This window comes from Orcinus orca, chromosome 6 (genome assembly GCF_937001465.1).
Source record: "Orcinus orca chromosome 6, mOrcOrc1.1, whole genome shotgun sequence".
Taxonomy (NCBI): domain Eukaryota; kingdom Metazoa; phylum Chordata; class Mammalia; order Artiodactyla; family Delphinidae; genus Orcinus; species Orcinus orca.
The window spans coordinates 7602033-7614427 of record NC_064564.1 but is presented as its reverse complement, the minus strand read 5'-3'; the positions used below and the strand labels follow the sequence as shown (position 1 = coordinate 7614427).

General features: G+C 50.2%; 1 protein-coding gene across 7 annotated transcripts in view; it reads right to left on the bottom strand.

Moving 5' to 3' along the window:
- Positions 1-2245: 2245 nt before the first annotated feature.
- CLCN3 (chloride voltage-gated channel 3) overlaps positions 2246-12395 on the bottom strand; it is an 83366-nt gene continuing 73216 nt past the window's right edge. For 5 of the 7 annotated variants that reach the window (XM_004278668.4, XM_033403575.2, XM_033403577.2 and 2 more), the window contains 3 exons: positions 10611-10827; positions 6504-6579; positions 2246-5009 (listed from right to left, as the gene is read on the bottom strand). In XM_004278668.4, coding sequence (XP_004278716.2) covers positions 4851-5009; positions 6504-6579; positions 10611-10827 — 452 coding nt within the window. In that variant the 3' untranslated portion in view covers positions 2246-4850. The remainder of the gene's footprint in view (positions 5010-6503; positions 6580-10610; positions 10828-12395) is intronic. The other 2 variants (XM_004278669.4, XM_004278670.4) reach the window with 1 other exon arrangement.

The following is a 12395-nucleotide window of genomic DNA, read 5'->3' as shown; positions in this document are numbered from 1 at the left end:
GCCCGACACCAAGCACTCCTTTCTTACCTTTTTCCTGCACTAAAGGCACAGTCCTTTGAAACCTCGTTTGCTAGATGTTTTGATCTACTCTTCATTGGCTATTGTGGCCTCCAAACGCCACCTGCCTTCCTGCTCATTTTAAGTACCTGGGCTCTTTCATGAGTAAAGCACCTTGACCCAATCAGAATTTAACAAAATCATTACCTAGCTCAAATTTAGCTAAGCTCACACCTGGAGCGTGAAAATTTTTTTCTGTGTAACCTCTAACACGCAGAATGATTCACCCAAGAAAATAAGCGGAAGCAGTAAACCTCACCAGAGACCGTGATCTCAACTGTCTCCACAAGGGCACATCCCCTCGCACCAGCTCAAAGCACCCGCTCAAGGCCGCCTATCCAACCTGCTCCCTGCCCCCTGGAGTCCCTCCTGCTACTCAAGCCCCCCCCCCCCCCCTCTCAGAACAGTGAGTCTCCCTCAAACATCCCCATTGCTTAAAAGAAGCAAAATCCAACTGAGTAAACCCCGAAGACCTTGCTGGCTGTGTTCAGCGATTCATCCCATCCAGCGAGCAGGAGGGGGTCCAAGGGGCTGTGCAAAACGGGCGGCCCTCCTGGGCCCAAGGGGAGACGGTGCCCTGTTGGAGCTCAGGTGACCTACCTGCGGGGGACAGAGGAGCCCGTGGCGGATGACCTCACTGGTGCTGACCGGGCACCTCCAGGCTGCCGGGGACTGGACCTGCCCTTAGCTGAGGGACTGAGCCGTGGTTTGGTGACGTGGGCTTGGTACAGGGCCTCCGTCGGGGCCCGCGGTGTCCTTATAACACCACGAACAACAGCACAAGCCATAGTATCCCGCAGCTTACAACACAGCACCGTCCATCACACACCGCTCTTCCGAAAGCGGTCCCGGATGCCTTCAGCCCCTTCCCATCTCTGCAGACCTCCCTCCAGTCACACTGCGGCCGCCCGATCCTGCTGAACCTGCCCAGGCCAAAGTCACCGTGACGTCCGCGGGGCCGACTCGTCCTCACTGACTTCACCTGTCGGCGACCGTGACTCACGCGCCCGGGCGGCCCACCTCTCCCACGAGGGGCCTCTGCACCCGGCCTCATGCTGCCCTGACCGCTCGACCCACGGTGGCCTTGTCCTGCCCCACGAGGAGGCTCAGGTCAGGCCTGCGTTGCGAACAGAACACGGACCTCAGACACACAACCGCCCACCGGACGCCCTCGCCAAACCCAGCCGGTGCTCCGAGCTCCCTGGCCCAAAGCCCGGGAGACCTGACGGCCGGCACCCCCGCTCCAGCCCTGCACGTCCCGAGGGTCCGCACGCCCCGCCCCGCAGGCCGAGCCTCAGGAGCGACCCCACCCCCCCGCCCCGCCCCATGGTCTGGACCCAACGCCTGCCCCGCCCACCCTGCTGCTCCTGCCCCGCCCCGCCCCCAGCCCCGTCCCACACCTGCCATCCGCACCTGCCGGGGCTCCCGCCTCTGGACGCGTGCTCAGCGTGGCTCCTCCCCCAGGGGGGAACTGCATCAGCCTGCCGCCCCCACGGCGCGCTCACGAGTAACCCTGCCCCTCGGACACGACCAGCATCCCCGCCCCCCGTGGCTCATGTCCCCCCGACCCTCCGAGCCGGGGGATTTCTGCCCGAGTCACTGGCCGGGACAGCGCGCGGTCCCCGGGATCGCGTAAACACACGTGCTCAGCAACCACCACAGCACACCCTGACATGTGTCAGCATCTGACACCCCGCGTGCCCGGAGGCCTCGGGAGCAGGGAGCAGCGCTGAGCACACAGTCGGTGCTCAACACGTGTCGAGTGAACAGCACGCGAGAGCGATGACACAAGGCCCACCGGGCGCGTGGGGACCGGGCTCCTCCCGCCGGACACCTCGGAGGCCTTTCCACAGCGCACCTGTCACCACCTCCTCGCAGGCAGCTCTGTCAGCAAACCTCCACACTCTTTCTTAAAAGCACACGGTGCCGCTGACTCACGTGTCTCCTTTCAGGGGTGTGACAGCAAACTGAGCCATCTCTCTGCAGGCCCGCAGACGCCGCCGACCCCATCGCTGGTACGTCCACCCGCTGTTACCCCAGCGTCTGTCCCCCTGTCGCTCCTGCTTGCAAAGGACAGCACCGGCCCTGTAACGCGAGAGACGCGGGACGACCCTCCCCCACCTTCGAGGCTGCACCACGGCTGTGACCGCGGGGGACGGTGACAGAGAGAATCAAAGGCCAAACCACACACTGTCATACAGATTTTAATAGAGTTTCTGATTGACTCATCACAGTAACCATTTTTACTGTAATGATATGCAGCTTTACTACATGAGTATAAATAAAAACAGATAAATACAGCTCTAGGCAACATCACAGATTAACAAACTAAGCATTCTTCATGAGCCAAAACTGAAAACAATGCTGAATAAGAAGAGATGCTGACACCCTTGCCCATTCTCATCATACCTTCTCTAAAAGGGTACTCAAATGAGGCGCTCCACCCACATCGGTCAATCTGTTCGCCAATGAGCCAGGCACATCGATCTCATGGTCTCCAGTGTTCCCTCCTTTGGCTGAAAAGCAGACACACCCCAACGTACCAAAAGGAAAAGTGGAACAGAGTGACGCAGACAACCAAGAGCACACTGGAGACACCCCACCCACCCACCCCCGGTCTCAGCAGGGCGGACACACTGAGAAAATCAACATCCACCCGAGATGTCAGTCTCTGAAGCAGGACCTGAAATCGGAAAGGAAACGTGGGAGACAAAATCCACGCCACGTGTGACTTCGCGAGGCCGCGCCTCTCGGGGGCAAATGCACGGATGACAGGTCGAGGGGAGACGCACAGGACCATCATTCAGGAAGGACTGCCCTCCAGACACCAGGAAGAAAGCCTGGAGGCGGCCAAGGGGGGAGGAACGGGGACAAAACACTAACTGCAGGCAGACAGCAAAACTCAGAAGGTCTCACGAAATTCCTAACATTTTGCTCAACTCTCAACTGTCACTCTAATCTGGCCTCATGATCTTACAAACCTTGCAGACCGTAAAGATCTTCCGTGATCTCACAGATCTTACAGATATATTAAGAACCAGGAAGTGAAGAACCACTGCTAAAATGTAAAAACAGCTCATTGCCAGTTATGTTTCAGAAAATGTGCCCGTAAAAATTCATTTTTGCCTCCAAATATACATAATCCAGAATTTTTAGGCCAGTGCTTCAAGTAAACTGCCTTTGCCAATAGTGAATTAAGACCACGATTAAGTCAGATAGTTCCAAAACCCACAATTCCAAACACATCCCAGTATATTTTCAACTCATCCTGCAAAAAAGTGCAGTGTGGATTCAAAACGTCACTGGACACCTGGACGCGACCTATGCAAAGATTCACAGGTTCTGTTCAGATTAACGTTTTAACTGCCACCTCTGCAATTCTACTGTTTTCATTTCATTTTTCTTTTAAAGGTTAACAGTGTTTAACTTTTGGTTTTAATCTGCAAAATAATATGTAGTGTTTCAGCTTCCAGTTAATGAGTCAAAATGGACAGGTCAGAAGACAACCCAGGGGATGGCAGTGAAAGATCAGAAAAGGTTTCCGTACGCATCTGATCGCAGAGAAATAACCATAACCACATCTTAAACCCTTGTTCCCACTGTAAACTTTGTTCGTATCTCCATATTTCTAAGTCTGAATTAGTCTACAAAAATCACATTAAAAAGGTAAAATTACTTAAGTGCGATATTAACTGATCTGTATTTTATAAATTTTAATCCATAAAAATATAAATAAGAATGGTAAATTTTTAAGAAAGAAATATACATTTAGTGCAAGTTATGAATTACATTTCTTCTTCAGCGTCAGCAGTAAAACACCTTGAAGAAAGAAAAGAAAAGAAAAAGACTGATCTAATTTCAAGAAAAAGAAAATTCCAGTGTTTAAACATGCAACTCATACCAGGTGCAGCTAAACAGAATTCTTCCTTCTCGTCACTGTCAAAGAAGCAGCATCTTGTCTCCTTACGCTCAACAGTACTTGTGTATTATAGGAGTTTTAGAAATAAAATCTGCATACGACCAGGTCACATTATCCATAAAGTCAGAGAGGGGCGGAAAAAAAAGCAAAAAGGAAAACTGTTTACCCTCACAAGTAAAGTTCACCGTTGTAGGTTCTGAACCACACGGCACCCGAGCGAGAGCTCATTTCTCCTCCGTGGAGGTCCTCCCGGTGCCATGGGCCCCTGTCGGCGCACACGTGACTGCACCCAGCATCTCGTGATGGGGCAAACTACAGGGTTAAGGGCACAAGAAACACTCCCTTCTTCTGTATGAAACCTCAGTACAACCTCAGTACATCTCAATATGAGAAAGGACTGCTTCCAAAGGGCACACCGACTTACAGAGGCTTTGTTAGAGCGCGAGAGAGAAGGGGCGGTGGGGAGAGGGAGAAGCTCGTCCGGAATGTAGAAAGGTAATGCTTTAACTGTACACTTCATGAGTTAAACAGAAAAGTTTTGATTAAAAAAGGGCAAGACCTTGCAGTCTTAAGAGATGGCTCGATTCAGAGGGATCCCTCCTGAAACAGGCACGTCTCTGCGGCGCTGGAGAGCAGGCCGGGGGCCTGGGTCAGGCTCGGCCGCCCTCCCCGTGGAGGGAGGCCCAGGCCGCACCCCGGGCTGAGCGCATCCAGCGCAGACAGCACACCACGTGGCCCCCTCGTGGGATGGGAGATACTCACTCGCCTCCTTCTCTCTCTCCTTTCCCTCCCCAAACAACTCCTCCATTCCACCAGCAGTACTGCAAACCATGTTGCAGCAGCCCGGCTTTTCTACTTCCTTTTTTGAAGGGGGTTAAAGCGTGGTGCTGCTCAGCAGGCAGGCCTCCTCCCCGGCCTCCTCTCCCTCTGACGTCACGGGGCTCAGTTGAACATTATGGATGCGGGGTCTTGGTTTGCCGTCTGGGCCATATGACGGAGGATATCTTTTTTTGTGATGATACCAAGGAGGCGTCTGAAAAGGATAAACAGAAGGTTGCCGTTAAAATTAAAAGGAAAAGAAAAAAGGAGCTAAATCCATAGCTAAACCCTTTTTGTTGACAGGAGTAGAGCAAAAGCAAGCAGCCTGATTCTGTATTTTCTAAAAGCATTTTACTGGTAAAGATAATTAAATACCCAGCACCCATCCTTGGATATAGCGAGTACGACGTCACTAACAGCTCGGTGTCCTTTCCCCGAGACTGAGGACTGGGCCCCCCTGAAGCACAGCCACTCTGAGTAACGTGTGCCAGCGAGAAAGGGACAAAGACGGGAGGATGTAGGACAGGAAAGGACGCTGACCCCACCTGAGAAGGAAAATTTGTTCCCACCGCATCAAGAAAGAAGTGTCTGGTGACCAAATCCCCTCAGTGTTCCGCTTTTTTTAAAGCCAAAATGAACTTTAAAAAAATAACTTAAGGATTGCCCAGTTGTATGCAGAATCTACACGAAAGCACATACAATTGAGATAAAATGCATATAAAATGGCCAACACAGAATTTCAATCCCAAACTTCAGAATCCCAAGAATCAATCTCTGAGGCAACCCGAATTTCTAGTACGGTCGTCAATGTCTTCCTTTTTTGATTTTGGTCAAAAAAGTTAAGATACAGTGCTTTTATGAAAGTCTGAGTTGTTAATGCTTACACTGAAAGATAGGTGAAAACGTCAAGAAGGAGTCCTAAAAGATGATTATAGATGAAGCAGAAAGCAGAATGGATGGGTAGCTACTTACTATTCTGGTTAGTAGCTTTTTTTTAAAAAGGATGCATGAAACACTTGTGAAGGGTTAGCGCACAACAGGGGTGCCTGATCGGTGCTGGACTGGGACAGGCCTCACGGAGGGATGGCAACTGCAGGGCGAGGCAGTTCCAGGCAGTAACTGCCAAAGCCAGGCCACTTAACAGATGATTCAAAATCATCTCCAGTCATGACCCCACTGGGACAGAGAGCCAGTTAGAACCACCGCACATGGCTCTCAAAGCTGCTGACAGCGTTCTAGAAACAGCCTGCGAAGGGCACCGGGGCCCACGCCCCAGGACTCTGCGGGTACGGCAGAGAACGGAGGCCGGTGACAACCACGTCTGAGCCAGAGTCCCCACAAGACGGCCAAAGACCAGGGAACAAGACAGAGACGGGGTGGGGCTGGGGGACACTGTAAGCAGAGCGGGCTGTCCTCAAGGGCACGTATTTGCCGCAAGAACGTCCAAGAGGGTTCACTCGTCCGCCGACCACACTGCCTACGGCCCCAAATCCAAGGAAAGACCCTGACGGGAGGCGGGACCCGCTGGCCCTCCCTACGGTGGGGCCTGGACACGCCCCCAGCCTCGCGGACAGACTGCGGGCGTGCGGGGGCGGGAGGGTCACAGCCCCCAGGTTCCCGCCTCGGCCCCGGCGGTCTGGCGGCGTGTGCCCGGTCACGTCACAGCACGCCCCCCACCCCCAGGTCTGGGGAGCAGCCGCGTGATCACCAGGGGCTCGGCGCGCCGCGTCAGCTCCTCCAGGTGCGCTACCATGTTCTTCTTGGTGATGATCCCCAAGACGCTCCTGCAACAGACCACGTGATGCTAATGACTGCGGGAGAACTTAGGCGGGAGGAGCTTCCAATCATAATGATAGAGAATGCGAGAAAAAATTAAAACATGAACCGTAAGAATGCTTTCATGAGCTTTAGGGAAACAAACACAAAAATGATCTGAAATCCCAGGTCCCACTGCATGAATTCTACTGACTTTCCAAAGTGACAAGATCCTATGTGAAACACTGGTGGGTGGTTATCCTTTTTAAATTAAAAATCAAAAGCACACAATCACGATGACTACAAAAAAGTACAAAGAAACAACGTCTATCACAGCTACGAAACTCTGAAATGGAGTTGCATTTGCAGCGTTCTTCCCACAGAGGAGAGTGCTTCTCTCATTTCTGCAATGTCGCCCGCGGCCCTCCTCGCTGGGTCCACCCCGCTGGGGAAAAGGCAGAGGTGGCCCGGGCTCCTCAGGCTCTGGCCTCCTTAAGAAACCCCGTGACTATTACTTGGAATTAAAATGAAAGAAAACGCACACTAAATAAAGCTGACTAATACATGCGCTCCCTGATTTTCAGGACCTGCCGAATTCTGCTTAAAATAAGCTTAATAAAAATGATTTTTTGATTTTATACATTTTTCTCTAAATAATGATTCTCAGTTAATATCATTATTATAACATCAAGCAAGATGATGAACAAATTCTCATGAGGGTACTTGAAAATAATTCAACTGCTTTTTAATCATTAAAACAAAATTCTGGTAACTGGCTTTATAATGGAAGTGAATGACTTCAACCACCATGTATAGCAATACAGACAGCGAATGTCAAGAACCCTAAAACGCTTTAACCTTTGAATTCTGAAAGCCCGTCCAGCATGCCCTTCAGGGTGACTGGATGTCCCTGTGCTCCGGTTAAGTCAGCTCTGTATGGCGCTGCCTCAGACCGTCCTGACTTCCTGGAGAAGTCACAGGGGACCTCGTTCCGTCAAAGGCTCTGGTCCCCCACCGACGTCAGTTATAAAGCAGTCACTAGGGGGTGCTGGGGCGGGGCGGCAAACGGAGGGTAGGGAATGGGAAAGCCAGAAACAGGTTCTTAGCTAATGTTTTCTCATTATGTTTTAAAATAACGTACTTTTCCTTAAGAACAAAGACAAACTAACTGAAAAACTAACTAACAAACTAACTCAGAGCATGGGAGCCAGTTTCCCTCCAAAAGGCTCAAAAAATGCACTACATAAAATAAACACTGACTCAGTAGATGTTCTTCTCTGACTAAATGTCTGAGGTAAAACAGACAAAAACCATCACTTCACTTGCATTTATAGCTGGAATCAAGAAATGTGAGCATCCTGACAATTCAGTAAAAGAATCGCAGTTTAGTTCTTACTCATTCTTTTCTACCCAGTTACATACAATGATTAATTTCAGTTACTGTGTTAGTAACCTCTGCCAAACCGCAAGGTACACAGGGAGGACAGTCACGAGTTTATTAAAGACACAATGGCAAATTTATAGACTTCTAAAGTAATCTTCGTATTTACCAAGTAACAGCCCTAAAAAGGAGGAAATACACATATTTCCTTTCTTTAGTTACTGGAGAAAAGAGATTTGAGAGTAATAAGGGCAAATTCAGTGCTGCTTTATTACTTTCAGAAGTGCAAGGAAAATCAATGCAAAATGTGATTCAGGTAGGAAACAATTTTCTGTTCCCTGGAGGTGGTGGTGGGGGGCGAACAATGACGTCAGAGTAAACAGGGCATGACCCAGCATCTTCCCAAAGTATCAATACTGGTTTCCAAGAAACACGAGTTCCAGGAGTTCCTCTGCTCCCGTTTTCCTCCCCTAAAGGGTGCACGTTTGGAAAACCAAGTTTGCTGTTCACCCCACTCTGAGAAGCTCCACAGTAAAGAACCTCAACTGTATTTAATCCAACACTTTACAAACGCATATGGTCCCGGACCTCTTTTTTGAGCCATTCTAGTTAACATCCTGCTGGTTCCACCAAGACTAAAAGATTTTGAGAAATTCTGCTAATCAGAATACAAAACGTGGGGAATCTTCAACGCTGACAGACACCCGCCTAGTCTCACTTTCTCCTTGCATCTCAGGGTCTAGGTTCCTCAGGTCTTCTTCCCCCCAAATACATAGTTATTTTCCACCTCGAAGGACCCAGTATGAACTGTAACATACTGACCGTTAGACTCTCCACTAAAATGCAGAAGAAATGAGCTCTCTTCTTCTTTTATCTACCAATCTATTTTCCTTGAAGGACAGAAGTAAGGAAAATATAATCAAGGCCAATAAACATAAAAAGCCACCTCCCACCCCACGCTTTCTTACAAACAGGCGGGATCAGGTAAGATCTTCATCAGCTGTCCCCCCACCCCTTCACTCCTTTCCAGCATCCGTGCTGCTGAGAACCTGAACTCCGTCAGCAGAGTGCACGACGGGCATGAACCCACACAGCCTGTGACATGCTCCACCGGGACTGGAGAAGGACATCCACACTTGTTATGACACAGGAGGACAAGCCACGCCAGGCACAGAGAGCAACACAGAGCAGGTCAACGTTTAATAAGCCAACTCACTCAGCTAGGCTTCCAAGTGAGCCATTCGTTACTAAAAGGACCCCAAACCTTCATGATAAGGTACTCCATTTAGCGGGTACTTATTAAGCTTTTTAAACAATGAAGTCTGGTACCATTACTCTTTAAATCAAACATTAAACAGAAGAAAGTAGTTATTTTACAACATACATCTCTTCTCCCATCAGTATCTGTGGCATTTGATCGTCAGCCTCCCTGCCCTTGATCAAGAGCTGCATCCCTCAAATGATTTATTTCCTCTTACCTAGACTTAATCTTAGCTGGTCGGCACACTGGAAACACCAATCATGGATCGAGTTCTCTAGCTTTCTGTTTCTAACCCAATACAGGCTAATATACTGTCCAAGAAAACAGCAGTTTAAGAAATCACAAAGAAAGAAGACAGACTCTATTGGTCAACCACCACGTAAAGCAGCAAGAGGCTGGACGACCACCTCTGTGCAGGGGGCCACAGAGGTCAACGAGAAACTCGAAGGAGGTGTCCCATCGGGAGGTGTTCGCTTTCCCTCCCTTCTCTACAGAGGGATCGTGTGTTTTGTCCCTACGGGATCGTTTGTTAAACCGCTGGGTCCTCTAAGTGTGCGGTGTTTCCAGGAGCCTCACGCGGCGCAGGGGAATCATCCCGTCTACACACAGTCCAGCCTTGCTGTCATCAGCCTGCAGGTAAAACACTGTGCCTGAGGATTCCAAGTGGGAAGAGCCACACAGTAGAGATCAAGGGGCCCGGAGAGAAAGGGCAGGAGGCAGATGCCAGCCCAGGAGCAGGGGAGCAACGCCGGGCTGAGGCCGGTGCGCTGAGGCGGGCCCGCAGTGCGTCTCCACGCTGCCTGACACCCGCCAGGCCATACCTCCCCACACTCCCACCGTGGGGAAACACGGCCAGTCTACGTGCAAAGGACAGAGAAATCAATTTATACATTTTAAGTGCACTGGTGTTCATCGGCCAGCACCTTATTCAAAAGATTTGTGGATGGAAACCACAGAAAAGCAGAGACAAAGCGTCTGCAAAAGGTTTTCACCTAACTCACAAACCTCGTTTAATTATATATGATTTCCCTCATTACACGATAAAGCAAAGAGTAAACAGCAAAACATTTAGAAAGCTATTATTGTACTGGAGATGAATACTCTAACCATGGCATACTTACAAAAAGAGAACAGGGTGCCGCGGTGCTGCAGGCCGCGGGCTCCGCCGCCCTCGAAGAGGGGAAACATCCTCAGTCGGGCCCCGCCCACCCCGCACCATGGCGCCCCCGGCTCCCTGCAGCTCCGAAGTGCTCCTGAGAAATGTCACTTCCTGTTTTGGCAAAGACCTGGCAGTTGACGCTCTGCTCGCCGTTGCTAAGTGGGACTCCGAGGACCCCCTCCCGGGGAGGGCGATGGGGCTGACCGGGCTCCCCCAGAGCGTCCCGCAGGCTGGCGGCGGCCGGGCCGAGCACACTCACCCGTTGTGCGTGACCAGGCACTGCCGCAGGCCCAGCTTCCGGAAGATGTCCACCACGATCTCCATGGGCGTGTGGTCCGTGACCGTGAATGGGCTCATGTCAAGGATGCTGCGGAGCTTCAGTGGCCGGGGACTCTCTGCTGGGAGGGACGGGGTGTGCTGTGCGAAGCACACGCGGGAACTGCCCACTATCCCTTCCTGTTTTTTTCTGGCACTCTCTGAAGAGACAGAGAAGACCAAAAATTAAAAATTGATAGGTTTTCTTTTGTTTGTTTTGTTTTCAGGACAACCTGCTTATTCAGAGATTTAAAACAATAAATAAACGTATCCTTTCGGTCCCTTCTTTCTTTTCCCTTCTTCCTAACCAAGAAAAAAATGGACTGAAAAGCCATTTAGCAATTTCTTAAATTAGACAGAATTAGGATCCACCAATAACAAATCATCTTCATGCAAATAAAATACTTGTGGTATAATTATATCATGGTATAATTTTCTTTGCTGTGGTCTAACTTTGGGGGACAAGGAAGCATACTGGGAATACGGGCTTTTAAAGGCACACAAGTAACGAGAGCACCACTGACTACAGGAACGCACCCCCAAGAGGCCTGCCTGTGCCGTGGGCCACTCCTCCTGCCTTGGAGGCGGGACCACAGGGAACCTCATCCTTGCCTGGACCGTGTTGTCTATCCTACCCCCTGTGAACCAGCTAGTTCTTCCTCTTTTCTGATGTTCAAGCTTGATTTTCTAGGTGCATCATGAGGTGGGTTGCAAGTACAGTTACACACGTAACGGACACCAACCGACTTTCAAGGTTTATCTGCACAGGCTCCGTTCATTCCCGCTCTCCGGGGCTCCGCCTCAAGTGCTTCTGTCCTGTGCCTACTTCCTCTCTGCCACCTCTCAAACTGTGAGACAACAGGTGGCCAGGACGCAAAAAACGGCAGAGGAGAGACCGTGGGGAGGAGAAGGAAACCCGCGAAAGGGAGAGAACACACAAGCAAAATGAAAGAGCTTACGCTCCTCGTTAGTATGAATCCAAAGCTGTGTGTACAAATATCCTATTTGTCATACTGAACACATTCTGAACATGAGTTTTGCCACAAAAATATGTAAGGCAAAATAACAACATGAGCCCTACATGAGCAGTGAGCCCAGCTCATAAACACACACCGCAACGCCTTCTCCTTCCGTCCAGCAAGGCCCCCTGCTTCACTGTGCTGTCACGGTCAGTGACGTTCTAGCGCTAGGATCCCCTAAGCACCTCGGAAGCAGGAGAAGGGCACGGAGAAGAAGAAAGCCCACCAGCAACTGACAGAAATGACTTCTGAAAAACGCTCGTTAAGCTGCTTTTGGCCCATAGAAGCATCAGGCTAATGGCTTGTGAAAGGAGGAACGGAGGTGCTGTTAGCATGGAGGACAGTTGCTCTGTGAAACCTGCGAGTGACAGGTTCCAAAAACATCCCTCAGGGATCTTTCACTTGTATTAATTTCATTTGTATTAATTTCATAAACCAAAAAAGTCTCTATACTCATAAAATGGTGTTTCAACTACCTGAGCAGGTACAAAGCTAATTTTAACTCCTACAAAGAGATAAACAAAAGGCTGGTCCATGTACTGCAGTTCGGATTATTGAGTAAACGCTGTTTCACAGTCTAAGGCTGATAATAATACTGCCATGGGGCAAACCTTCAGCAGATCCTCTCTCCCAGGTGCACAAGCTAAAGCTTTACTCTGAACAGAAGCTCCTGAGGGGGCAGGAGAAAAGTACAACGAGGGGAGCAGCCT